Here is a 24,080-nt window from a genome sequence, read left to right on the forward strand (position 1 = left end):
CAACCGAGTGAGTGGCCCAGGCACCCCTGAGGGCTCGGTAGTGTTAACCAAGCAAAAAGGGGAAGGGGGAGAGGGAAAGACATGAAACTGGTCACAACGGAGGGGAGACTATGGAACCACCTGGATATAAGTGTGGTTCATTGGTAGCGGTAGTGGGTGGGAGGAAGGGATCTGGAAGGCCTCATGGAGGAGGCAGATCTGAAGGAAGACCTTGAAATATTGGTTTAGTTTGTAGGGCAGGGAAGAAAAGGAAACATGAATTCAGATTGAACCTAATTAATTTGGGGGACAGGAAGACACTGGTTTTTAGGATTCTTTCAGTTGCGAACAGCAGACACTCAATTTATACTGGCCAAAGAAAGCAATGGCTTTACTAGCCTAAGTTGCTGAATAGTCCAGATTATAGATCTAGCAGCAAGTAGATAAAGATGTTGTTAGGATCTCTCTTACATTCCTCAGTTCCATTTTTCTACGTTGGCTTCAGTCTCAGGCATGGAAATATGGAAGCTCTAGACTTTATCCTATCAGTTCAGCAAACTCAGGAAGGGGAGCCCTTATTTTTCCAAAGGCCCGCCCGGGGTAGACTCTCATTGGCTCCGCATATATTACATCCTCCTTGTTGAACCAATCACTGTGGCTGGGCCATGAGGTGCTGTCATTGGCCAGCCCTGGATCATGTGCTTTCCTCTGGAGCCAGGGGGCAGGGGCAGCCACACTTGAACCTTAGGTTCTGAAAATGAGAAAGTTTCCCGAAGTAGAATCTAGAAGCTGGACAGGTAAACACTGGGAATGGCACCACAAGTGATTGGCTGGAGCAGTGCTCCTCACACTTCATTTATTTAAAAAAAAATTTTTTTTTAATGTTTATTTATTTTTGAGAGAGAGGGAGACACAGAATCTGAAACAGGTTGCATGCTCCGAGCTGTCAGCACAGAGCCTGTCGCGGGGCTTGAACTCACCAACCGGGAGATCATGACTTGAGCAGAAGTTGGACACTTAACCGACTGAGTCACCCAGGCGCCCCATCTCCTTGCACTTTATATGAAGAGTCTCATTTAGTAGGTCTGGGATGGGAACCTAGAGTCTACACTTCTTTCTAACAGCCTCCCAGGTGAGACTAGTGCTATTGGTTTATGGACCACACTTTGTGGAGCAGGGCCATACAATCTGGAGTGACTGCCTCCCTCAAATTTACTTAGACTGTTTAGGACTAGCCTGTATCCCATCCTTCCATTTGCCCACTCTCCTGTTTTAACTCCATACCTTCATATTGGCTGGCCTATATGTGAAATGCTTTTCCTCAAATTTCTCTCATTAATTTGTCAACATTTTTATGACTTTACCTCTATCACCTCCAAATGTCTCCTCGATGAGTGACGCTGAGGTTAGGATTCTTCTTCAACTGATGCCTTTTCCAATTTAGACCTGTGAACACTAACCTTGTGGCAGTATAAAAATACATTTAATTATTCATGAGTCTGACAAGATCTGCGGTGTTCATTGATCTGTTGTGTATGTAATTCACTGCCTGAGTTTCAATCTGGGTGTTTGTCTATATTGAACACTTCGGTTTTAGGCTATAGGCTGTTAAAAGGCATGCAAAAGATCCTTGGAACTTGCTGATATAGCACTCAGTAACCGGATGATGTTCAATGCTCATTATGTCATTGGTGTTTTCAATCCTCTGGCCTTTGCAATCCACTGTGCCGATGTTGGCAGAAATAATGCCTCTAGTATGGTATAAAATTTCCATATCATTTAAGGCTTTGGACTAATGCCTTTAGAATGGAATGTCTGTGAAGTTGAGTCCTGAGGCCTGAGTTTTAGCCTCAAGTGTGCTTCGTGCACTTATTTTGTGACTTCCTCCAAGCCCTCAAACCTCTTTAGGCCTTTTACCCAACTGGCCATATTGGGTGTCTTGTGGTCCTCTTCTCTCCCATGGTGCTCTGCCAGCTTTTCAGACCTGCTTCATTTGTAACACGTGGGTGACACCATGGCGGTAGGATACTTGACCCTCTGAGTCTTATTTTACCCACCTGCAAGAGGCAATAATAATCATCTGATAGCTATGGTGGTGACTGACGGCCATGACTGCATGGAAGATCATGGCTGACTTATGTACCACGTCATGGTCGGCTATTGCCATCATCAGGATCCGTTTGGAAACAAGATGCTGCCAGGATGACTTAACATAAGCAGGAATATTATTCCTTAAATCCACTGAAATATACAGAGCGGGGGGAGGGGGGGTGCCTGGGTGGCTCAGCTGGTTAAGCATCTGACTTCATCTCAGCTCAGGTCATGATGTCACCACTTGTGAGTCCAACCCCAATGTCCGGCTCTGCCCTGACAGCCTGGAACCTGCTTGGGATTCTGTCTCTCCCTCTTTTTCTCTCAAAATAAATAAATAAATAAATAAACTTAAAAGAAAAAAAAAAAGAGAGAGAACTAAACAGAGCCAACAGGATCCCACAGAACTTCAGGCAGCAGTTGTCCGTGTTCTATTTCCACCTCAGGTCCTCGAGATCCCAGCCCTCAATGCTCTCATCCCTGGCAGCGAAACACTACGGAAATAATGGAGGTTTGTAGGCATGGTATTTTGCCAGTATGTCAGCCTTAGTTAGTAAAAAGCTACCTTCAATTGTATTCGTTTCTCTTCTAATTCGATCTGTCATTAAAATACATCGGTTTCAGAATTATCACGGGTTCCACCTCTGTAACTTCTCTGTTGAAAGCACTGAACTGCAACTTTGTAGAATTGTTTCACTCATTCGGAAAGCGGCTCCCCCACTATAGGCGAACAAACCGGCTAAGCGGTGTAGATCCGCATTTTGAGCCACAAGCCACGACCTTTTATGCCTGAAAGGAGGCAGCACCCTCACCAAAGCCTAAAGAGGCTGCGTGCCCGAGAGGTCTGTGTTTCCTGAAGATGCATAAAAGTTTGGTTCCCATTCTATCCGTATTCAAATCGCTCCTTGGGCAGTCTCTAGTCCTCGGCCAGAACCCAGACTTCTCTTTTGTACCTGCTAATGTCACAAATTGCCCGAGCGCGCCGTGGCTGGCCTCCGCCCAGCCCCAGATTCTTGTCCCCTCCCGGCGCCTTTTACCAGGCGGCCGGCCCGCTGCCGGCCAGGGCTTTCCAACAACCCCATGACCTGACCCCATTTACTTCTTGGGTCCCCGCCGGTGCCATCTGGCTGGAACCATGGGGAGAAACCAACAGTTGGACGTGGTCATCCCTGCCCCTGGCTTTCTCCACTCGCCCCAAATGAAAAACCCGGGGCTGTTGGGGGGCGGGGGGGACGAGCGGCAGGAAGGAAAAAGCGAAGACGGGAGACGGCCCCGGGTCCCCGCCGGCCCTCTAGGCAGCCCCCGCCTCCCCGGCCCTCGGACCGCGGGAGGTACGGCCCCTCCAGGCGCCCAGCGCCCAAGGCGGTCCCCGGTTCCCCGCGGGCCCCGGACGGCCGCCCCCGCTCCGGAGTCAGCCCGGCGGACCCGCGCGGTGTGGTTGCTGCAGCCACGCGAGCCAGGGCCTGGCCGTGCGCTCCAGCCCAGAGAGGGGGAAGCAGGAAATAAAGAGGCCACGAGAAAGGCCGGGCCGGGTGGCCGGGGGCGCGGGCGGGCGGGGGAGCGGCGCGGGCGCGGCGGGGGCCGGGGCCGGGCGCGCGGCGGGAGCGCTCGGAGCGCGGGCTGCACGCGGCGCGCTCGGGCCGCCCCTCCTCCCCGCGCCGCCGGCCGCGGCCCAGGCTCCCTCGCTCCGCCACTCCCCGCCCCTCCGCTCTCCCTCCCGCCTCCCCGCCTTCCCCGCCCTCCCCGCCTCCTCCTCCTCCTCCCCCTCCTCCTCCTCCTCCTCCTCCCTCCCGGCCTCCCTCTCCCAGCCAAACTGCTAGCCGGACCCCAGGCCGCCTCCCTGCAGCCGCCGCCGCCCCGCCGCCCGGCCTCCCCGCGAGCGCTCCACCATGGACAGTCCTGTTTTCACCTTATAAAGATGGCGGTGCGGGATCGCTGCAACCTTTAGACTAATGACTGTCCGAAACATCGCCTCCATCTGTAATATGGTGAGTGGCGGCCACCGCCGCCTCGGGGGTCGCGCCCGAGGCGCGACGAGGCGAAGAAAGGGAAGCCCGAGCCACACACCCGCGGGGCGCGGGGGTGGGGGCGGGGGCGGGGGCGGGGGGGGGCGCGCCGGGGTCCGTGCGGCGCGGCCAGAAGTTCCCGGCCCCTGCTCTCGGCGGGCGGGCCGCAGCCCCCGGGGCGGCCGCGGGGGAGGGGCCCGATCCCCCGCCCCCCTCCCAGCCCGGGGACCCGGGAGCTCGCCCGCGGGTGCCCGGCCGCGCCGCCGTGCCTCCGCCCTCGGGCTGCGGTGGAGGCGTCTGGGGGGGGGGGGGGGGTTGGGGGTTGGGGGGATATGCCGGGCGGATCGCAGGCACCCATCCTGCCCTTGTGGTAGATAAAGCCCTGCCGGTCTCCCTGACCGCCCTCATCTCATTTTGAGTTCACTCCTTCAACTGTATTTAAAATTCACTTTGCAAAGGCAGCCGGTTGTATCTGGAGAAATTTGAAATGCAATAAAGCTGTAAAGAAGTGCAGAATTGTAGGTACAGAAGTGAACTTCTACCTGGTTGGGAAAGCACGGTAATTTGTGGTGGATGCCTCAATTTCCCCACCTGTGAAGGAGGGTCAAGGTTATTGGCGGTAACGCGTGGAGGCCCAGAGGGTGGGGCGGTCTTTGGGCCTGGAGGAGGTCTCCAGGGTTATCCTGCCAGATGCACTGCCAGACCCAGTAGAGGCTGGTGAGCAGGGGCGCAGGGCAGCAAGGGGACGCCATTGGGCTCTGGTGGGGCTGGGTCCATGATGTGGTGCTCACTTTAACTTGGGTTTCTCCCTTGGCTCTCCCTACCTTTTCAGTTTCTGTGGGAACAGCCTCCAGCCCTTTGGGTGCCCAGGGTGCGTCCTGCTGGCACCCCCCACTTGTCAGAGCTTTGCGAAGCCTCAGCTTGACCCCTGGCATAAAGCATTGCCCTCCTGTGCAGGGTGAGAGACTGTGCTTTGCTTCCATTCTCCAGGGTCCCCTTCCCTTCCATCAAAGCGTCTCACCGCCCCCCCCCCCCCCCCCAAGCTGGAACATGTGTTCTTTTAATGCCAGTTGGGGGAGAACCTCCCTTGGAGCTAATAATACAGGCCCCTAAAGGGAATCTGAGAAGGCTTGATTGAGAAGCCTTGGGGTAAGGTGATCTGGCTACCCTGCCCCCGTCACACAGCTTTTTAAATCTTCTGTCCCACATTCTCCTACAAGATTAACACATGGTCAAGGAGCATTATGGAGCCCTGGGTTGTTAGCTCAGGACCCACTGGCCCTGGCTTCGGTTTTCAGCACCGTTGGACGTCGCTGCTGCCTTGGCCAGCAGAGCAAAGGCTGGGGCTTCCCAGAGTGATAGCTGCAAAGGTATTGGCGCAGGACCAGTTAGATGTGGTGGGTGGCCCCTGAAGCCGTTCCATTTCCTCCCTTTTCCTTCCTTCTCCACGCAGAGATGGGTCTCCTGCTCCTTCCTGTCTAGTGGCATTAACGTTGCTTGGTGCAGTGGAAAGGTGATGCCTTTCTTCTCAGTTTCTCTCTCTGCGAAGACCAGCTCCTGAGGGGAACTGTGAAACCAGAGCAGCTCTAATACTCTCTCGTGCTTGCTATGTGGCCTCGGGCTTACAGGGCAGTGAGGCATGGTCCCAGCCCTTGGTGGCGTTCCTCTCCTGCTTGGATGTGGTGACACCTCTCTGTATTGAAGTAGGCTGGGAACTTGAGAGCTTACATGTCCCAAGAGGAAGCCAGCCTCCAGCTTTCCTCCCTCCCCCCGCCCCTCCGTGCTGCTGGGGCTTCTTGGCACACCTGGGTGGAATGTCACAACCAGTTTCCAGTAAAACTCAGGGAGGCGGACTGCAGGGAGGACGTGAGAGGTGCAGGCCAGTACTGTGTCTGGAGAGTCGACACCATAAGTGCAAAGGCATCAGGGTTAGCATCATCACCCGGGTGAAATGAGGATCCGGTAATTCCTAAAAAAAGGATTTTTCCGCTCCTGTTTAGACACTGTCTTGAGCGAGTGCAAGTCCTGGCTCTAACATGTACCCGTTTTTTGTCCTTGAATGAGTTGCTGTCTTCCTTATCTAGCAAAAGGGGATGACAGTGGCTCCTACCTCATCAGGCGTTGTGTTAAATGAGCTCCTGCACTACACGGCCTGGTACCTGGCAAGTCCTCAGTGAGGGGCAGCTGCTATTATTAAGCTCTTTGTCGCTATTATGGCACCTTCCAATGGTTTAAAAGACCAATGAAGATGATGCGTTCTTGGACCTGGTGGAAGCAGCCACTACTGTAAACGAGCCCCAGGATCATTTATGCAAACCAAGCCGAGAGACTGTATGGGAAGGTTGGGATGGGAGTCCTTTACCCCGCCCCTTGTAAAAGGCTGCTCAGATCACCCCTGTCCCTCCCAGTCTTCCTTCCCACGCGAAAAGGCTTGCTGATGAGGCGGCTGCTGTCTTTTCACCTGGCCGCACGTACCTTTGCACCGGATCCCCCTTTAAATTCTTCACGATTATGAATTGTTTCCAGGTAGGTGTTGTCTGAATCTCTCTTCACTATTTAGCTTCTCTCTGGGGCTCTGACTGGTCTTTTCCACTCCGAACGTGGCTAGGTCCTCACTGGTTTGAGTAGTTGTAGTAAGAGCAAGTGGCAGCTTCATTTTTTTTTTTTAAGCAGGTCGTTTGGCATATTTTAAACAGGCTGATGTGTCTAGAAAGGGTGTTGATGGTATCTAGAAAGATACCATCCATCCAGGTAAGACTTGAACAAGCCAAAACCTAGCACTGAAAAGTAGATTTGTTTCCTCTACCAGACAAGAAAGGACCCAACAGAGCAGAAACTAAACTTGGAGCAAATCCTTTATGTGATTGAGAAATGATCACCTTCTCTTTCCCCCCGCACTTCTCATGCCGGTTTTAGATACAGGCGTTCTGGAGAATATCCGCACCCCTCTGCCTGTCTCCTTGCCTGCTGAAATTTTATTGTCTCTTGCAAGTTTCATGCTAGTTCCTATTTGTTTTCCTTTTACTTCCATGTGAACTCCTGCCGTAGTGATTCTTGATCAGCTTGATTGTGTCAGCTTCGCCACACCGCGCATCTGGTTCAGAGAGCGTAAAGCTTGTTTGGCTGGTGTGTTGTAATTTTGAAAATGTACTAGCTGCTGCCAAGCATGAGGAAATGTCCCTCGTTGATAATCCTCTGATTTTTATCCAGATCAATGGATTTAACTTCCTGTGTATTTTTATGGCTCTACGAATGGAAAGGTTTGGTGTGGGTTTGTTTTTTTTTTGTTTTTTTCCTGTTTTCAGTTTGAAGAGCTTGAGAAATTTTTCTAAAGAGGAAGCATTTGTTAGGAGAAACCAAATGTGCCCTCTAGAAATAGGACTTGTACCGATGCAAATTGGTCTGAATCATTGAATCTTCATTTGTTGGGAGCGCTCTAAGATGTACCATAGAGAAAATGCTGTGTGTCAAATAGACTACAGTTTCGTTCACATAAGCAGCCATTTGTTGAGGACCTGCTATGTTTGGGTTGGCATAAGCTATGTGTTGGTGCTTCATGAATGAGGGGAGTCCCTATCCCCACAGAGCTCAGCAATTTCGTATTTTGTGGGCATAACATTGGTAAAGATGAAACAATTTGCATACGGTGTGGTATCTGCACAGATGAACGTTGAACAGAATCTCAGAAGCAATACAAAGAAAAGGCTGATGAACACAGCAGGATGTTTCTTTAACGTAATTTGCATTTGACCAAAGTTGGGTTATTTTTTATTTTATAGTAGCGTAGCTTAGACCTGGCATCTGTTCCATGGCTGTCTCTTTTTTTTTAGGCATGAGTCTAAGGGTGCCTTTGGACAAGTTGTATTTCTTGGGACCTTAGTCTTTCTCACCTTGTAAAACTCATACACTTTTTGGGGTTGTCCAAAGCTTCTCAGTGAACGGTATTTCTTAGAGTCTTTATAAAAAATCTCCATCTCCTAATTGGTTAGCAACCATTTGAGGACCGAACCAGCTTATTTAAAACTGTGTGGAATTTACCACATATTAGCATTTTTGTATTCATTGAACAGTCCCAGGATATTATTGGACACCATAGTGAGTGCCATATTTGAATTGTTTTAAATAAATGAAGTCACCTTGTTATGAAGGGAAAGTAAATTGAGTAGCAATTTGGAACAAAGCTAGAGAATTTTATAAAGATCATTTTATCTTGCTAAGTCAATTGCCTGAGGCAGTATTTTGAGACTAGTTGGAAAAAATTTTTTAAACTATTCAAAAAGTATGTACATCTTATAATATGGGAGAAGACATAACTTATCTCTTCCTCTAGTACTGTTACTGTCGTTTCCCCTTCCCAAAGAGAATTGGAGACTCAGTTTAATGTATCAGCTAGGGGTCTTTAAAGTCATGTGTGAAGGTCTACTCCGATAGTGGTCAGAGTTTAGAAATTGCAGCCTGGGGGCGCCTGGGTGGCGCAGTCGGTTAAGCGTCCGACTTCAGCCAGGTCACGATCTCGCGGTCCGTGAGTTCGAGCCCCGCGTCAGGCTCTGGGCCGATGGCTCGGAGCCTGGAGCCTGTTTCCGATTCTGTGTCTCCCTCTCTCTCTGCCCCTCCCCCGTTCATGCTCTGTCTCTCTCTGTCCCAAAAATAAATAAAAAATATTAAAAAAAAAAAAAAATTAAAAAAAAGAAATTGCAGCCTGGGGTGGGGTGGGGTGGGGTGGGCTGAGGTTTAAAAAAAATTCTCATCTTCTGGCCTCTTGGTCTAGTATGTAGATGTTTGTGTTGGATCAGTACCTGACAATTAGGCCTATAGATTTTTCTCTGTTTTTTCTTGGATTCCTATATGAAAACAAACTTGAATGCCAATATTTAGTTAGCGTTATAGATTATAATATTATTTTCTAAATATCAACTTTGTGTTCCAGTTCACCCACAGAATAAAACCTGTTTTTTCTTTTAATGTTTATTTTGAAAGAGAGAACATGAGTGGGAGAGGGGCAGGAAGGGGGTGGGGGAGAGAGAGAGAATCTCAAGCAGGCTCTGTGCTATCAGCACAGAGCCCAACGTGGGGCCTGAACCCGCAAACTCGAGATCATAACCTGAGCCGAAATCAAGAGTCGGTCGCATAACTGACTAAGCCACCCAGCCGCCTCCAAACCTATTTATTTTTTAACTAATGTGGAATTTGGGTATTTGGGGTTGTAATTGAAAATATTTTTCAATTTTGATTCTCTTAGCAATTAAGAGAAATCTATAGTCACATGTTTCCTTTTTTCCCCAGCTTGTTTGAATGACTTCAGGCTTTATAATCGTGTTCAATTCTGTGGTATCATCAAAAGGTGTCTCTGGGTGGTTTTATCTCTAGCCTTCTCATGGAGCTAGCCCAAAGCAAACAGACTGGAAGAGTTTGGTGTATTTTAGTCTAGTTAGTGCTCTGGACCAAATATTTTAATGCAAATTAAATTGCAATTGTGGTGAAACCAATGCTAATCTAAGGGTTTGAAAGGCCTTGCTGATCTTTTTTTTTTAAATTTTTTTTTTTTCAACGTTTTTTTATTTTTATTTTTGGGACAGAGAGAGACAGAGCATGAACGGGGGAGGGGCAGAGAGAGAGGGAGACACAGAATCGGAAACAGGCTCCAGGCTCCGAGCCATTAGCCCAGAGCCTGACGCGGGGCTCGAACTCACGGACCGCGAGATCGTGACCTGGCTGAAGTCGGACGCTTAACCGACTGCGCCACCCAGGCGCCCCCTTGCTGATCTTTTAAGAGAAAAAGCCACTCCAACATGAACAAGCAGATACTTTTTTGAGACAAATAAATTCTGTATCAACAATCAAACCTGGCATTAAAGGCTTTTTGGAATGTTTGTGTTCGGAAATTGTTGCCAAGAATTTTGGGTATGTCATAAGTCCTCTACATGAGATGTTAGTTACTACAGTTTTAAGAATGGTTATTTGTGCTGGATATTTTTAAGAGCGTGTGGATGGAAACCTTGTTGGTTCCCAAAGCTTCACGTTTCACCTGTCGGTCCATTCTTCTCCCGCCCGTCCAGTTTTCATGCCACTTGCAGAGCCTGAAAATGCTTTAAAGTTGTTCAGACTTGGGACTCTTTTTCTGGGTGCTTACCTGGGTGGTAAATTTCAGGCACACAGAAAAATACGGAGAATACTAGAGTGAATGCCCGTGTGTTTCCATCCAGCACCCAGTGAAGAAATAAAATATAAATACAGGCGAACCCTTCCTCATTTCACTCCCCCCTGCTCCAGATGGTGACCGCTATTCTGCATTTGGTGTTTATCCCCCGTTTGTATACTTTTACTAGATACGTGTATGTTCATCAACCACATGTAGTGTCACTTCCTCATGTTTTAAACATGCTCCCTGATAGTGAGATTGCTTTTGTTTTAAACTCTGATTTCGAGGGGCGCCTGGGTGGCTCAGTCAGTTAAGCGTCCGAGTTCTGCTCAGGTCGTGATCTCGCGGTTTGTGAGTTCAAGCCCCGTGTCGGGCTCCGTGCTGACAGAGCAGAGCCTGGAGCCTGCTTCAGATTCTGTGTCTCCCTCTCTCTCTGCCCTTCCCTAACTCGTGCTCTTTCTCTCAAAAATAAATAAACATTAAAAACAAAACAACAAAAAAAAAATAAACTCTGATTTCGAGATTCATCCATCAAAGTCTACGTGATTCTAGGTTATTAACTGCTCTCCATGCGTATGCTACAATATACTCACTTTATTGTTGATAAGCACTTGGCTTTACACTTTTCTGTGTTTGTCGTGACATTTTGAACTTGTCTCCCGTGCATATGTTTGAACTTTCTCTGTGGCATATACGTAGAAGAGAGATTGCTGGGTCAAAGGAAATGGGCATCTTCAACTCTTAATATATTGCCTGGTTGCTCTCCAAAGCAGTCGTGCCGATTTGCATTCCAACCAGCAGCGCTGGGGAGCGCCAGCGGCTGCACGTGCTTTCAAACACCCGACATTGTCAGACTTGATGTTTTGCCAGTCTGAAGTGGGATCTTTGTGGTTTAAAATGTGCACTTTCCTGTTTACTAATGAGGCTGGACATCTTTTCGTGTGTTTATTGTGCTGGGTTGTTTTTCATCCAGCGACTCCGGGGCAGTTTTCCAGGGCTTGAAAGTCAGGATTGCATTGGTTTTGTCTGAAAATAGGGAAAGGGAGGATGCAGGGGGAAAGTGGGGAGACCAGAGAACAAGTTGAGAACGGTACGGGTGGAGTGGAAGATACAGGTTGACGGAGTGATAGAAAGGGGCTGAAGACTTGCAGCGACGAGACTACAGACTAGAAGGGAGAAGATACGTTGAGTGTTGAGAGTAAATTCGTGATACGTCGTCGGGCGGGCCAGGCCTCCCAGTTCAAGTTATGTGGTTCATGCTTCGTTTCATTGAAATTGGCTTTGGCGTCTGGGTACTCTTCCGGTGAGAATGACAGCGAGGCTGGACTTACAGAGTTTTCCTGTTTACCCAGTTGCTTTTGGAAGTTCTTTTAGAAAGGCGGTGTATTTCTCTGGAAACAGTGCTGCCGTGAACGTGCTCACGCCTGTCTTCTTTGCACACGTGCCTTCATTTCTCCAGGATGTAGGCCTCGAAAGGAAAGTGCTGCTCTCGGAGTGTGCCCATCCGGGGCTTTACTAGGTGTCGCCAGATTGCTCCCCAAGGTGGTTGCATGAAATGGAGCTTTTTGGATGTGTAGCTTCTGGGGCCCTAGTCTCAGAGTTTGTGTCTGTACAGAGGTGTAGGTAGGTCCGCGGTGGGTTTTAATCACCCGCGAGTTTTTTAAGTGCCACCGCTGATTCTGAGGAACATCCCAAGCTTAGACACCAGGGTGTTAGATTGGCGGCTCCTCAAGGTTATCTTCTTCACGGGCATTCAGCGCAGTGCCTGGCACATACGTGCCAGAGGCTCAACCAATGATTCCTGGCTGATCGAATGAAGAGCTGGAGCCTGGGAGAATGGGAGAATTGCCTTGGAGGGAGGTAGTGCTCCTCGGATTTCGGATTCCGTCCTCCACCGGAATTCGCTGGTGAGCTTGTTAAAATGCAGATTCTGATTCAGGAGGCCTCTAGTGGGGCCTAGATTTTGCATTTCTAGTGTGGCCAGATTGTCCTGGTTTGGGAAGCACACATAGAACAGCAAGTCCCCAGGGAAAAAAAGAAAAAAAAAAAAAATTTTTTTTTTTTTTTCTAAAGTGAGGAGTTTGGGATTCGGAATCCTGCTTGGTAAATTTCAAAGCCTGTTTCCTCATCTCTTGATAACACAAAAAGGCAGGTGATAAAGTACCTTTCTCACAGCATTCTGGGGAAGAATCATAGAAGATCTTGCTGCCTGTGGAAGCATTTTGTGAACTGCGATGCCCTCACACATTCTACTTTTCATAATTATTCTTGTTCTTTTAGGGAATTAATGTTTTTCCCTCAGGTTACCCAAAGCACAAAGCTGTTGTTAAAAGAAGTTGAACGGCTTTAGGGAAAGCAGCTGATAAGTTCAGGTAGTTTATAGATACACTGAAAACCACAAAGGATAACACACTGACGTCTGAGAATCACTGGTTTGATGGAATTCTGCTCTCATTTGACCTGCTGTCTACGTTTAGTGGGCATTTTGGGAGGAGTGGAGTTGGGGGAAGGAGGTCAGGCAAAGAGCAGAGGCAAAATTCACCTTGTGTGGTTCTGACTGCGGTGCTGGGATGTGGGGTTCCCTCTTCACTGGTTTGTGGTAAGGAGAGGAACGGGACTAGAGAGAGGCCCAGAACTCTCTCCCACTCAGCTCTGCACTGTAGCAGGTGATAGGACAGTAGGGAGGCTCTCTAGTTTATTTCCCCAAGTCAGACACTTCTTACAGTGAGAGGGGGATGCTCTAAATAGCTATTAGGTATTAATTGATTTACTGTAGGTGTAATCAAAGCTATTCAGGGCAAACCAGGCCTTGTGGTCAACCCAAGGTTAAGCCACCGAAGGACACTGTCATTTAAGTGCAGCATTTCAGGGTGCTTTATTTATTGGATATACTGCCTCATCCACCTGAGAAGAGGCAGTGTGGTGTAGAGAGAGGAGGGCAAATACAAATAAAATAAAAGGGACATTCAGAGCTAATGTGTATTGTATGCTGCAGTTTTTTTTGTTTTTATTCCCAGTCTTCACTGTATCTTTTTTTTTTATGTTTATTTATTTATTTATTTATTTATTTAAAATTTTTTTTCAACGTTTTTTATTTATTTTTGGGACAGAGAGAGACAGAGCATGAACGGGGGAGGGGCAGAGAGAGAAGGAGACACAGAATCGGAAACAGGCTCCAGGCTCCGAGCCATCAGCCCAGAGCCTGACGCGGGGCTCGAACTCACAGACCGCGAGATCGTGACCTGGCTGAAGTCGGACGCTTAACCGACTGCGCCACCCAGGCGCCCCTATGTTTATTTATTTTTGAGAGAGAAAGAGAGAGCGAGAGAGGTGGTGGGGAGGGGCAGAGAGAGAGGGAGACACAGAATCCAAAGCAGGCTCCAGGTTCTGAGCTGTCAGCACAGAGCCTGACGCGGGGCTTGAACTCACGAACTGCGAGATCATGACCAGAGCTGAAGACAGACGCTTACCAATTGAGCCACCTGGGCACCCCTTCACTGTATCTTTGAACCACTTGAATTTAGTAGTAGTTTTCCTTGAATCTGTCCAACTTCTTTTAATTTGGTCTCATTCTGTGCTAAGACATCTGTGAAGTAATGGGTTTGGTGAGCTAGTTATATGCTTTTGTAATGCATATCAGAAACATAATCGCTATAGATACAAATATCAGATCATTATGTTGTACACCTGAAACTAATTTAATGCTGTATGTCGATTATACCTCAATAAAAAATGCATAATTGCTAGAGTTAAAAGTGTTCATAGTTGTGCCACCTAAGATTATCTAACCTCCCACTGGGATTCATGGTTCCTAGTTTGGGAGGCATTGGCTCAGATAAGAGGTTCTTTATGGTGGTTCAAATAACCGACTATTGGAGGAACACTTGTGGTTTTGTTGTTGTTGTTTGTTTGTTTGTTTTTTAAGTAATCGCCATGCCCAATGTGGGTCTCCAACTTATGACCCCAAGATCAAGAGTCCCATGCCCTACCGACTGAGCCAGCCAGGCGCCTCTGGAGGAATACTGTTACAGTGGTTTGTAGGTTACAGGTTGGCGAGCTTCCTTGGGGGGCAGGTTAACAAGTGGAGTAGATCTGGTTGGGGTTTCCACACTGTTGGTAGTTGAGTGTGAGAGTTGCCAATGCTCCCCTTTCAGAGACTCTGCTTGTCACCCATAATGTTGGCAAGAGAACTTCCCTCCCTGTGGTATTGTGGGGCTGAAATGGACTCATTAATGTCTGGTGCTTAGCCCAGAGCCTGACCATTTTACTACTCTTGCCTTCTAGTGCCCCTGTTTTTCCCACTAGCACTGCAGTCCAAAGGATGGAGTGGAGATTGCCTTGGGATCTGAGGTCTCAGTTTCCAGTCTTGATCCTGCCACTTTGTAGCTTTCCTAACATGGGCAGGTGACTTAGACCTCTTTGGGTTTGCACACTGCAATCTAGCACGGCTTCCAGTCAGAGACTGGACTTGTGGGGAAAGCCGGGAGGGGACAAAAGGAGGAAGAAGCTGTGATTTCCCACTGAAAGGTCCTGGGGAGGCACAGTGCAGGCAAAACTTTTGTAATCATCGGTCAGGATACAATGTTTTTCCCTTTCCTGATAATGAGAGCGCGTCATCTAGTCAAAGACTTTTCATCACCTAATAAGTGTCTAACATACCCTCTTGTACTACCTGGCATCTGCAGTTAGGTGTTCCTACCTGAGAAATACATAAGTAACTGAGCTCAGTTTCTTTTTTAAAAAAAAATTTTTTTTAAGTTTTTAAAAAGGTAATATGAGTTCCTATGGTAGAAATTTCAAATTGTACAAAAGGATATATCTTGAAAATATAGCCAGCACCCAGTTGATATAACTGGCCTGATTAATATTTGCAGTTTCTTCTGCTTCCATTCAGACGTATCCTATGCATATACAAACGAATATGTTTATATTTCTCTCATAGTTTTTATTTTTATTTAAAAAATTTTTTTCAGTGTTTATTTATTTTTGAGACCGAGCGAGAGCATGAATGGGGGAGGGTCAGAGAGAGAGGGAGACACAGAATCTGAAGCAGGCTCCAGGCTCTGAGCTGTCAGAACAGAGCCCGACATGGGGCTCGAACTCTTGGACCGTGAGATCATGACCCGAGCTGAAGTCGGACGCTTAACCGCATGAGTGACCCAGGCCCCCCCCCCTTTTTGTTTTTAATTTTTTTTTAACTTTTATTTATTTTTGAGACAGAGCATGAACGGGGGAGGGTCAGAGAGAGAGAGTATTTTTGTTTTTTAAAAAATGTTTATTTATTTAGAGAAGAGAGAGAGAGAAGGGGCAGGGGAGGGACAGAGAGGAAGAGAGAGAATCCCAAGGGGACTGACTGTGCTGAGCGCGGAGCTGATGCGGGGCTCAGCCCCACGACCTGGAGTTCATGACCTGAGCCGAAATCAAGAGTCGGGCGGTCAGCCAACCGACTGAGCCACCCAGGCGCCTCTATATTTCTCTCATAGTTTTTAAAAACACAGGTAGTGCCTCCGGCATATACTGATCTATCCTGATCTACCCCTTGCTTTTATGCCTTGAAGGTGGGTCTGTGCTAGTAGTAAGTGAAGAGCATCCTCATTCTTTTTTAATGGCTACAGAGTATTCAGTTGCTTGAATGTATTGGATTCACTTAAGCACTAATGGGCATAAAGGCAGTTTTCCACCCTTTGGTTTTTACAAACAAGGCTATAGGGAACGTATATCCTTATGTCCATAAATCATTTTACATGTGTGGGACTATAGCTGTCGGCTTACTTCTCAGAAATGGATTTGCATTTGTAACTTTGACGGATTCTGCCAAATTGCCCTCCACCAGCAATATGTGCGACTCTCGTTACCCACAGCCTTGCCAAAGCAGTGTGCTATCCAGAAACCTTTTGATCCTTGCCAGTCAGGGGAAAAATGGAGTCTTAGTATATTTTTAGTTTGCGTCTCTCTTGTTAGAAGTGAGCTTGAGCAGCTATTCACACGTTCAAGAAAACCAGCTCAGTTTCATTTAACTGTTTTGTTGTTGGCAATTACTTTCGAAGTCTGTAGAGAAGGACCAGTTTTATTTTTATTTTCAGTCTGTGGCAGACTGATATTTTTATAAAATACAATAAAAAAGAATTATTAGCAAAACAGAGTTAAAAATTTCAAAGATACATAAGCACACAAACCCCTATTTTTTTTAATGTTTATTTATTTTTGAGAGACAGAGCACGAGTAGGGGAGGAGCAGAGAGAGAGGGAGATACAGAATCTGAAGCAGGCTTCAGGCTCTGAGCTGTCAGCCCAGAGCCCAATGCAGGGCTCGAATTCACGAACCGTGAGATCATGACCTGAGCCGAAGTCGGACACTTAACTGACTGAGCCACCCAGGTGCCCTCAAAACCCCTATTTTTTATGATTAACTTGACAGATACAGAATTACTCTATCCATTCATTATATCTGTTTTTACTTTCTGAACTTAGCTCATGGCACTATCAACACTTTGGGTAATATTGCTGTAAAGAACTCCTGTCGTTTCTTTTTTTCCATTGCAGCCCTGTTTGGGGATGAGAGAAGAGAGCACAGAATTCTATATTTTATGTTTCACAATCAGTACTAGATGTTTTCGCTCCATTAGAGTAGAATATCTCTGGTGGTGCAGTACTGATCCAGAAGGGCAGGGTGCCATGCAAGCCCATCGGGTACCTTAACCCCTTCGGTTCTCCCAGGCTGTTAACATGGAATACTGGTGTCCTGGTTTTTCACTGGATGAAGACCTTGAACTTGAACTACTAGACAGGGTTGGGTGGAGCTCAAAATCACCCGATTAGTCCAATTTGCAGAGTTGACCTCTATGACCTGGGATTTTGCCAGTATCCCATGCCATTCATGCTGCTTTTCTAGGAAGTGATGGGAGGGGTTCCTGGGTGAAGTAAGAGCTTAAGAGACCTCATAATCAAGGTGGCACGTTGGTGGCTTTGCAGAACGTTGGATTGGGGATGAGTTTCTCTTCTAGCACACTGAGTTCAGTGACTGTGGGTGAAATTTCCTTTTTCTCCCCCTTCAGCCAGAATATAGACACAGACCAGTATCTTTTGTTCTGCTTTTGAGTTGAAATTTTATCTTTGCATGAGGACTTTGTTACGCTCTGTCTCTAGGCATGCAGAGAGCTGTTTTACAAACCAGAGTCTCTAGCTGCTCTTTAATGTCCTTTCCTGTGATGACTTGGGATCATTATGTATCCCAGGGTCATCTTTCTTCAGTAGCAGACGTTTTTGTTTTGTTGTGTCATGATCATTAAATTAAATCCTGTTGAGATGTTTTTCTGCGTGTTTCCCCCTACCCAATATCATAGAGGGCATGGAAATGTCATGCTATCGTGGTGCAGAATGAAGATGTGTTCTCACTGCCTTCCGTGGATGATGGCTCCCGGGGAAAGCCGGCAGAGGTCCGGGAGGCGGGTGAGTGCTCGTGCCAGGAGTTGGGGCTGCAGCGTGTCAGGATTTAGGTCGTGGGTTCACAGCAGACCTCTGCTTCATACTAACACCTGACCTTGGCGAGTTCCTTAACCCCTCACTAACCACATTTCCCTCACCTATGAAATGTGGTCCCCGGGAGTGGTTTACCTGGAAGGAGAGTTTGGTTCAGTGTTGCTCACTGGGCCTGGGTGACCTGTCTGCTCTCTAAGCAGAGAGGTGTTGCGTAGTCGGTGGTTAGCGTTCGATGGTTAGGTGATGAGGTGATGTGTGACCAAGGGCCAGAGAACACGTGCTCAGGAACAGCTCTGGCTCCCTGCCTAGTCCCTATAATCTGCAGCTATGGAATTATGAAAAATACAAATGAAAAGATCATCTCCCTTGCCTGGGGGTCAGGAGTTTGGGCTCTGAATCCGAACGGCCTATGTTCAAGTTCTGTCTCCTTTACAGACTGAGTGAAGGTGGGCAAGTTCCCTCCATTTCTTCATAAGTAGAACAGAGGTAATAAACATAATCTGGCTTGGGCTAGTGGACAAAATTAAGTGAATATATAGACATGAAGTTTCTGAATGAGTGGCACCTACCACTTACTCTTCCCCATTTGCCAAATTTATTCAATTAGCAAATTTATTTAAGTGCCTTTTATATGCCAGGTGCTCTGCTAGGTGCTGGCAAATGAATCAGATGTAATAAGAGTCTGTTCTTGTTGAGTTTATGGTCTAGTGTAGAGATTAGCAAGCTTTTCGGTAAAAGGCTCCATGGTAAATATCTTGGGCTTTCTGGGCCATAATGTCTTTGTCACAACTACTCTACTATCATATTGTGAAAGTAGCTACAGTAAGTAAATGGATGACTGTGTCTGTGTTCCAATAAAACTTTATTTACAAAAGCAGTTGTGCCAGATTTGGTCCATAGATCATCACTTGTCAACCTGTGGTTCAGTGGGAAAACATGTTAAGTAAGCACAAATATGTTATCAGAAGTCTTGATAGGTTTTATGAAACGGAAATCTCACAGGATTACATAAGAAAAAGGTCAAGAAAGGTAGCTTTGAAGAAGTGACATTGAAGCAAAATGGTAGGAAGATAGCCAAAGGAAGAAAGGGCAGCTGCAGCAGGCATAGCTCTAGTAGCCAGTTTTAAACTTGCCACACCAGTTGTTAGCTAAGAGGCTCAGAATTACAACCTGCATTTCTGTCTTTTGGAGCACATTGGATATTTTGAAGTTTTCTTTGAATTAAAACAGAAATGGGTGTCTGACTTCGGCTCAGGTCATGATCTCATGGCTTGTGGGTTTGAGCCCTGCATCAGTCTCTGTGCTGACAGCTCAGAGCCTGGAGCCTGCTTTGGATTCTGTGTCTCCCTCTCTGTCTGCCCCTCCCCCACACATGCTCTGTCTCTTTCTCAAAAACAGGTAAACATTAAAAAAAAATTTAAACAGAAATGGGAAATTTCCCCTGAAATATAATTCATGCCACTTGTCTTCCCCTTCCCACCTCCCTAACTCCTGTTATAATCTTAACACTGAGAGATGAGCTGTATTAATATATTAACACATTTTGGGGCACCTGGAGCATGTGACTCTTGATCTCAGGCTTGTGAGTTTGAGCCCTACATTGGGTGTAGAGATTACTTTAAAAACCTCTAAAAAAAAAAAAAAAAAAAAGGTGTGTGTGTGTGTGTGTGTGTGTGTGTGTGTATACACATATATAAGGGATATATATATAAGGTATATATACAAGGTATATATATATATATATATATGGTATATATACACATATAAAAGATATATGTGTATATATAAACAAACACATTTTGTTATGCATTCTTCTGGTAGGTTATTTTCTCTATGCAGGTGTTTTCATTATATTGTCAGTATCTAAAAATTCAGAAGTTAGAGTAGTAAGATTGCACATTATTTCATTATTAGGTATAAAACATTTTACCCCTTAGAACTCATTTTTACTTTTTGATGTTGTTTTTCTCTTTTTGCCTGGTTAAACTTAAGATTCTTTTCTTTTCCTATTTGGCTAAAGATTCACAGACCTTAAAACCATTTTGGGGAAAAAAAATATGTTTTCTTATTGACTACATCCTGAGTTTTTCCCGATTTCCAACCTCAATTGTACATTTCCTTTAATTTTTTTTTTTTAACGTTTATTTATTTTTGAGACAGAGAGAGACAGAGCATGAACGGGGGAGGGCCAGAGAGAGAGAGAGATGCAGAATCTGAAGCAGGCTCCAGGCTCTGAGCTGTCAGCACAGACACGGGGCTGGAACTCACAGAGTGGGAGATCATGACCTGAGCCGAAGTCGGACGCTTAACTGACTGAGCCACCCAGGCGCCCCTGTACATTTCCTTTAGACGGGTTGTAGCATCTTACAGTATTACATAAAGATTTTACGGAAAAGGGCACGTATGTTGCTCACTGTGGACTATTTGAAGGGGTGCCTCAGAGTTAGGGGTTTGTCTGTACAACTTTGTGACCCCGTCAAGTTTTCTCTTTCTGCCATTCTGGGATTCCGAGGGGACTCTGCCTGCATGAGAGTCATTGCGGTGCAGTGTTTAGGAGCATACTGGTGTGAGTTAAACCCAGTTCTGTTCCTTGACTGTGTGAACTTGGATCAAGTTACTTACCTTCTCTGGGTCCCAGTTTTCTTCTCTTTAAAATGGGAACAATCGTGGCATTAACCTCATGGAGTTAAATTTGGAGGATTAGAGGAGTAAAATGAGTAAAATACACATCAGGTCCTTGGAACAGTGACTGCAGTAGGGAGGATGATTTGTGTTATCTGTTGTTATTATTACTAGTTACAGCTGGGGAACCAGTGGCCCTATTCCTCCTTAACCATCCTTGAATTCTGGCAAGTGGCTCCTGACTCATCCTGAGATCTTGGGCTGTATCACTTCATTTTTGTCTCACCCTCTGTGTAAGGCTGTAGGAGTGACTTTAATCAACAGAAGTCAGGGAAACCTAGTTTTTTTGAAATCTAGTTCTTTATGTACTTTTGTACTTGGAAAACTTATTTGATAAGTAGAATAGCCTTTTGAACATAGACCTAAAAGTATGTCTTTGGCAACAACATTATCTTCTTCTGTCACGTATTTTATTTTATTTTAAAAAAATTTTTAATGTTTACTTATTGAGAGACAGAGAGAGACAGAGCACAGCTGGGGGAGGGACAGAGAGAGGGAGACAGAATCCGAAGCAGGCTCCAGGCTCTGAGCTGTCAGCACAGAGCCCGACGCGGGGGCCGAACTCACAAACTGGGAGATCACGACCTGAGCCAAGTCGGGTGCTTAACCGACTGAGCCACCCAGGAGCCCCTCCTGTCACATACTTTAATTCCGGCTTTATAACTGATGACTTATTCTGTGTATACTTGGAGATTTTTACATGTTCTCTTTGGCCTTTTTTGTGTGTGGCCCTTCTTTACTTTGTAAAAACTTGAAAGAGAGGTTGCCTAACCTAGGATGCCGACAAATGGGCTGTCCTGGGGTTATCTTGGCCAAGTAGGCTTACTTCTCTGGGCCTTGAGTTTTTTCATCTGTGAAATGGGTCTAGATGATCTCCAAGGGCTCTTCCTGGTCTCTGTGGCTTTTGTTCAGGTGCTCCCATAGGCGCTTTTATAGACCTTGCAGTGCTGCTGTTCTGAGTATATCATCCTCCTGAGCAAGATTCTATCTCCTTTTTGTCCCCCACTGGAAGAAGTCCTAATATGCTTTCCTTATAAACTGCCTTTAAAATCACTTTAAAAAGAAATGCCTTTCTATATCCATCTATGCATTTACGATTCATCCTTCCCGGTGGCGGTGGTTGTTTATTTGGTGGTTCTGTAGCCCCCCCCCCCCCCCCCCCGGCAGGCACAGGATTGCTCTCAGAAGTGCTCTGAAGAGCTAACATTACAGTCTTCTTGTTGGAACTTGTCCCAGTTCAGATTCTATTTTTAATAAAGTGTGGTGCATTGTTTTTCAAAGGTTACCAAATTTTTTACTGATGGAAATAAGATCTTTATGTTTCTATACCTCCAGACCCTGTGATTTACCACCATTGATAAGTTCTTTTGTTCAGCATCTGGTCATGGAGTAATTATTCTCAGTGCCTCCCACTTGCCTTTTGTGCCTGTGGGCTGGGTGCTAGCAGTGGGAGTGTAGGCGTTGGGATTTGTAGTGTACCTTGCAATTTGCATGGTGCTGATGACATTCCCAGTTTTGCTTGATTCTCCCTGTTACCCTGAGTAGTGGGTTGGCCCGATTCCAGCTCCTCCCCTACCCACACCCTCCCCAGCCAGGAAACCAAGGCCAAGAGACAAGAGTGACCAAAACCAAAGGCAAATTCACACTGGGAGGAAAAAATGGCCAAATACAGTCTGAATTGTGTGCTGTGGGCTCGAGATAACTGGTCTGCAGGATATTAGTTTGCTAATTTTCACTAACTTTCTTTTTTTTCTTTAAAAATTTTTTTTCAATGTTTATTTTTGAGAGAAAGAGACAGAGTGTGAGTGGGGGAGGGTCAGAGAGAGAAGGAGACATAGAATCTGAAGCAGGATCCAGGTTCTGACTTGTCAGCACAGAGCCTGATGTGGGGCTTGAACTCACAAACCATGAGATCATGACCTGAGCCTAAGTCAGACACTAACCGACTGAGCCACCCAGGCGCCCCCGTTAACTTTCTTTAATGACAAAAATAACAATGCCCATTGTAAAAAGGGTGAATAGTTGGGAAGAGAACACGAAAAGCCCCTTGGTGGCCTACTCAGTTCCCAGCCCTGCTCCTAGACCCTGGTGACTAGTGTTCATAATTTCCCAAGTATTCTTGAAGGGGTTTCCATTAGAATGTAGGCACGGAGGCGCGCCTGGGTGGCTCGGTTGAGCATCTGACTTTTGATTTCATGATCGTGAAATCAAATCAGGTCAAATCGGGACATGATCTCTCAGTTTGTGGGTTTGAGCTTCACGTCGGGCTCTGCACTGACAGTGGGAGCCTGCTTCGGATCCTCTCTGTGCCTCCCTCGCTCAGGCATGCACATGTGTTCTCTGCCTCTCTCTCTCGTTAACAAAAAAGAAAAAATGTAGGCATTAAACACAGGCCTGGTCTGCGTGTGCTGTGTGCCTCAGATATAAGTGCTGGGCACAAAGCAGGGCTCGGTGTCCGTTGATTAAATGAGTGGCATCTCCAGCATCATCCTGCACATTGTCACTCGCCAGCACGTTTCTACAGATTTTCATAGCGGGACTTGTATGGCAACTTTACTTCTTTAAATAGCTGCATGGTATTCCATTGTATGGATTACTATAACTTTTTAACCAGTTCAAGCTGTTTCTAACTTTTTCTGTCACAAACCTTGCTCTGAGAGCCCTCTGAGACATTGACTGAGGGCCCTCTGGGTACAACATTGGTTGTTCCCCCTGATATCCATTTTCCAGTTCTTGTTTTGTTTTTTGTTTTTTAATGTTTATTTTTGAGAGAGAGGAAGAGAGAGAGAGAGAGAGAGAGAGAGACTGAGCAGAGGAGGGACAGAGAGAGAGAAGGGGACAGAGGGTCCAAAGTAGCCTCTGCACTGACAGCAGACAGCCCGATGCAGGGCTTGAACTCACAAGCCGTGAGATCATGGCCTGAGCCGAAGTCAGACGCTCAAACGACTGAGCCACCCAGGCACCCATTTTCCATTTCTGATGTTAGCTGGTCATGGCCACTCACACCTGCCAAGTCCCCTTGCAGTAGGTACGGATACCATACAGGGTCCCCGGGTGGGGGGTGGAGGTTGTGTGGGCGAAGTTTCCTATTGCTGCTGTAAAAAATTACCACAGACTTCAGAGCTTCATTTGAAGCTCCAGAAGTCAAAAATCCTAAAGTCAAGGTTCGGGCTAGCAGCACACCTTCTAGAGGCTCTAGGAGAGAATGCGTTTCCTTGCCTTTTCCAGTTTCTAGAGGCTGCCTACATTCCGTCGCCCAGGAACTCTCGGAACTCTGCTTCTGTTGTCATGTCTTCTCACTGACTCTTGCCTCTCACCTCCCTCTCCTGAGGACCCTCCCTTGTGGTTACACTGGGCCCACCCAGATAATCCGGTGTGATGTCCCCATCTCAAGATCCTTAAATTAACTGTACCTGCACAGTCCCTTTTGCCGTGTAAGGTAACAGATTCACAGATTCCAGGGATCAGGGTGTGGAGGGGCCATTATTCTTTCTGTCACAGGGACTACCAGAGCCTGGGGGTAGTCAGTGAAGAATGCCCTGAGAAGGATGATGGGGTACAGCCAGGTGAAGAAGCTGAGGAAGAACCTTCAGGTGGTGAGTGGGATGGAATTTGAGGTGTCCTGATCTGCACGAGGAATGGAACGAAAGGCTGTTGTGACAGCCAAGTGTACAAGGGAGTGGGTGGTGAGAGGTGACGCTGGAG

General features: G+C 46.8%; 1 protein-coding gene across 2 annotated transcripts in view; it reads left to right on the plus strand.

The window, feature by feature from the left end:
• Positions 1-3,867: 3,867 nt before the first annotated feature.
• Positions 3,868-24,080, plus strand: part of USP46 (ubiquitin specific peptidase 46) — a 61,600-nt gene continuing 41,387 nt past the window's right edge. Inside the window, exon 1 of one of the 2 annotated variants that reach the window (XM_058722606.1) lies at positions 3,868-4,058. In XM_058722606.1, coding sequence (XP_058578589.1) covers positions 4,023-4,058 — 36 coding nt within the window. In that variant the 5' untranslated portion in view covers positions 3,868-4,022. Of the gene's footprint in view, positions 4,059-6,325; positions 6,603-24,080 lie in introns of those variants that run through there. The other variant, XM_058722607.1, reaches the window with a different exon arrangement.

Source organism: Neofelis nebulosa, chromosome 3 (assembly GCF_028018385.1).
Source record: "Neofelis nebulosa isolate mNeoNeb1 chromosome 3, mNeoNeb1.pri, whole genome shotgun sequence".
Taxonomy (NCBI): domain Eukaryota; kingdom Metazoa; phylum Chordata; class Mammalia; order Carnivora; family Felidae; genus Neofelis; species Neofelis nebulosa.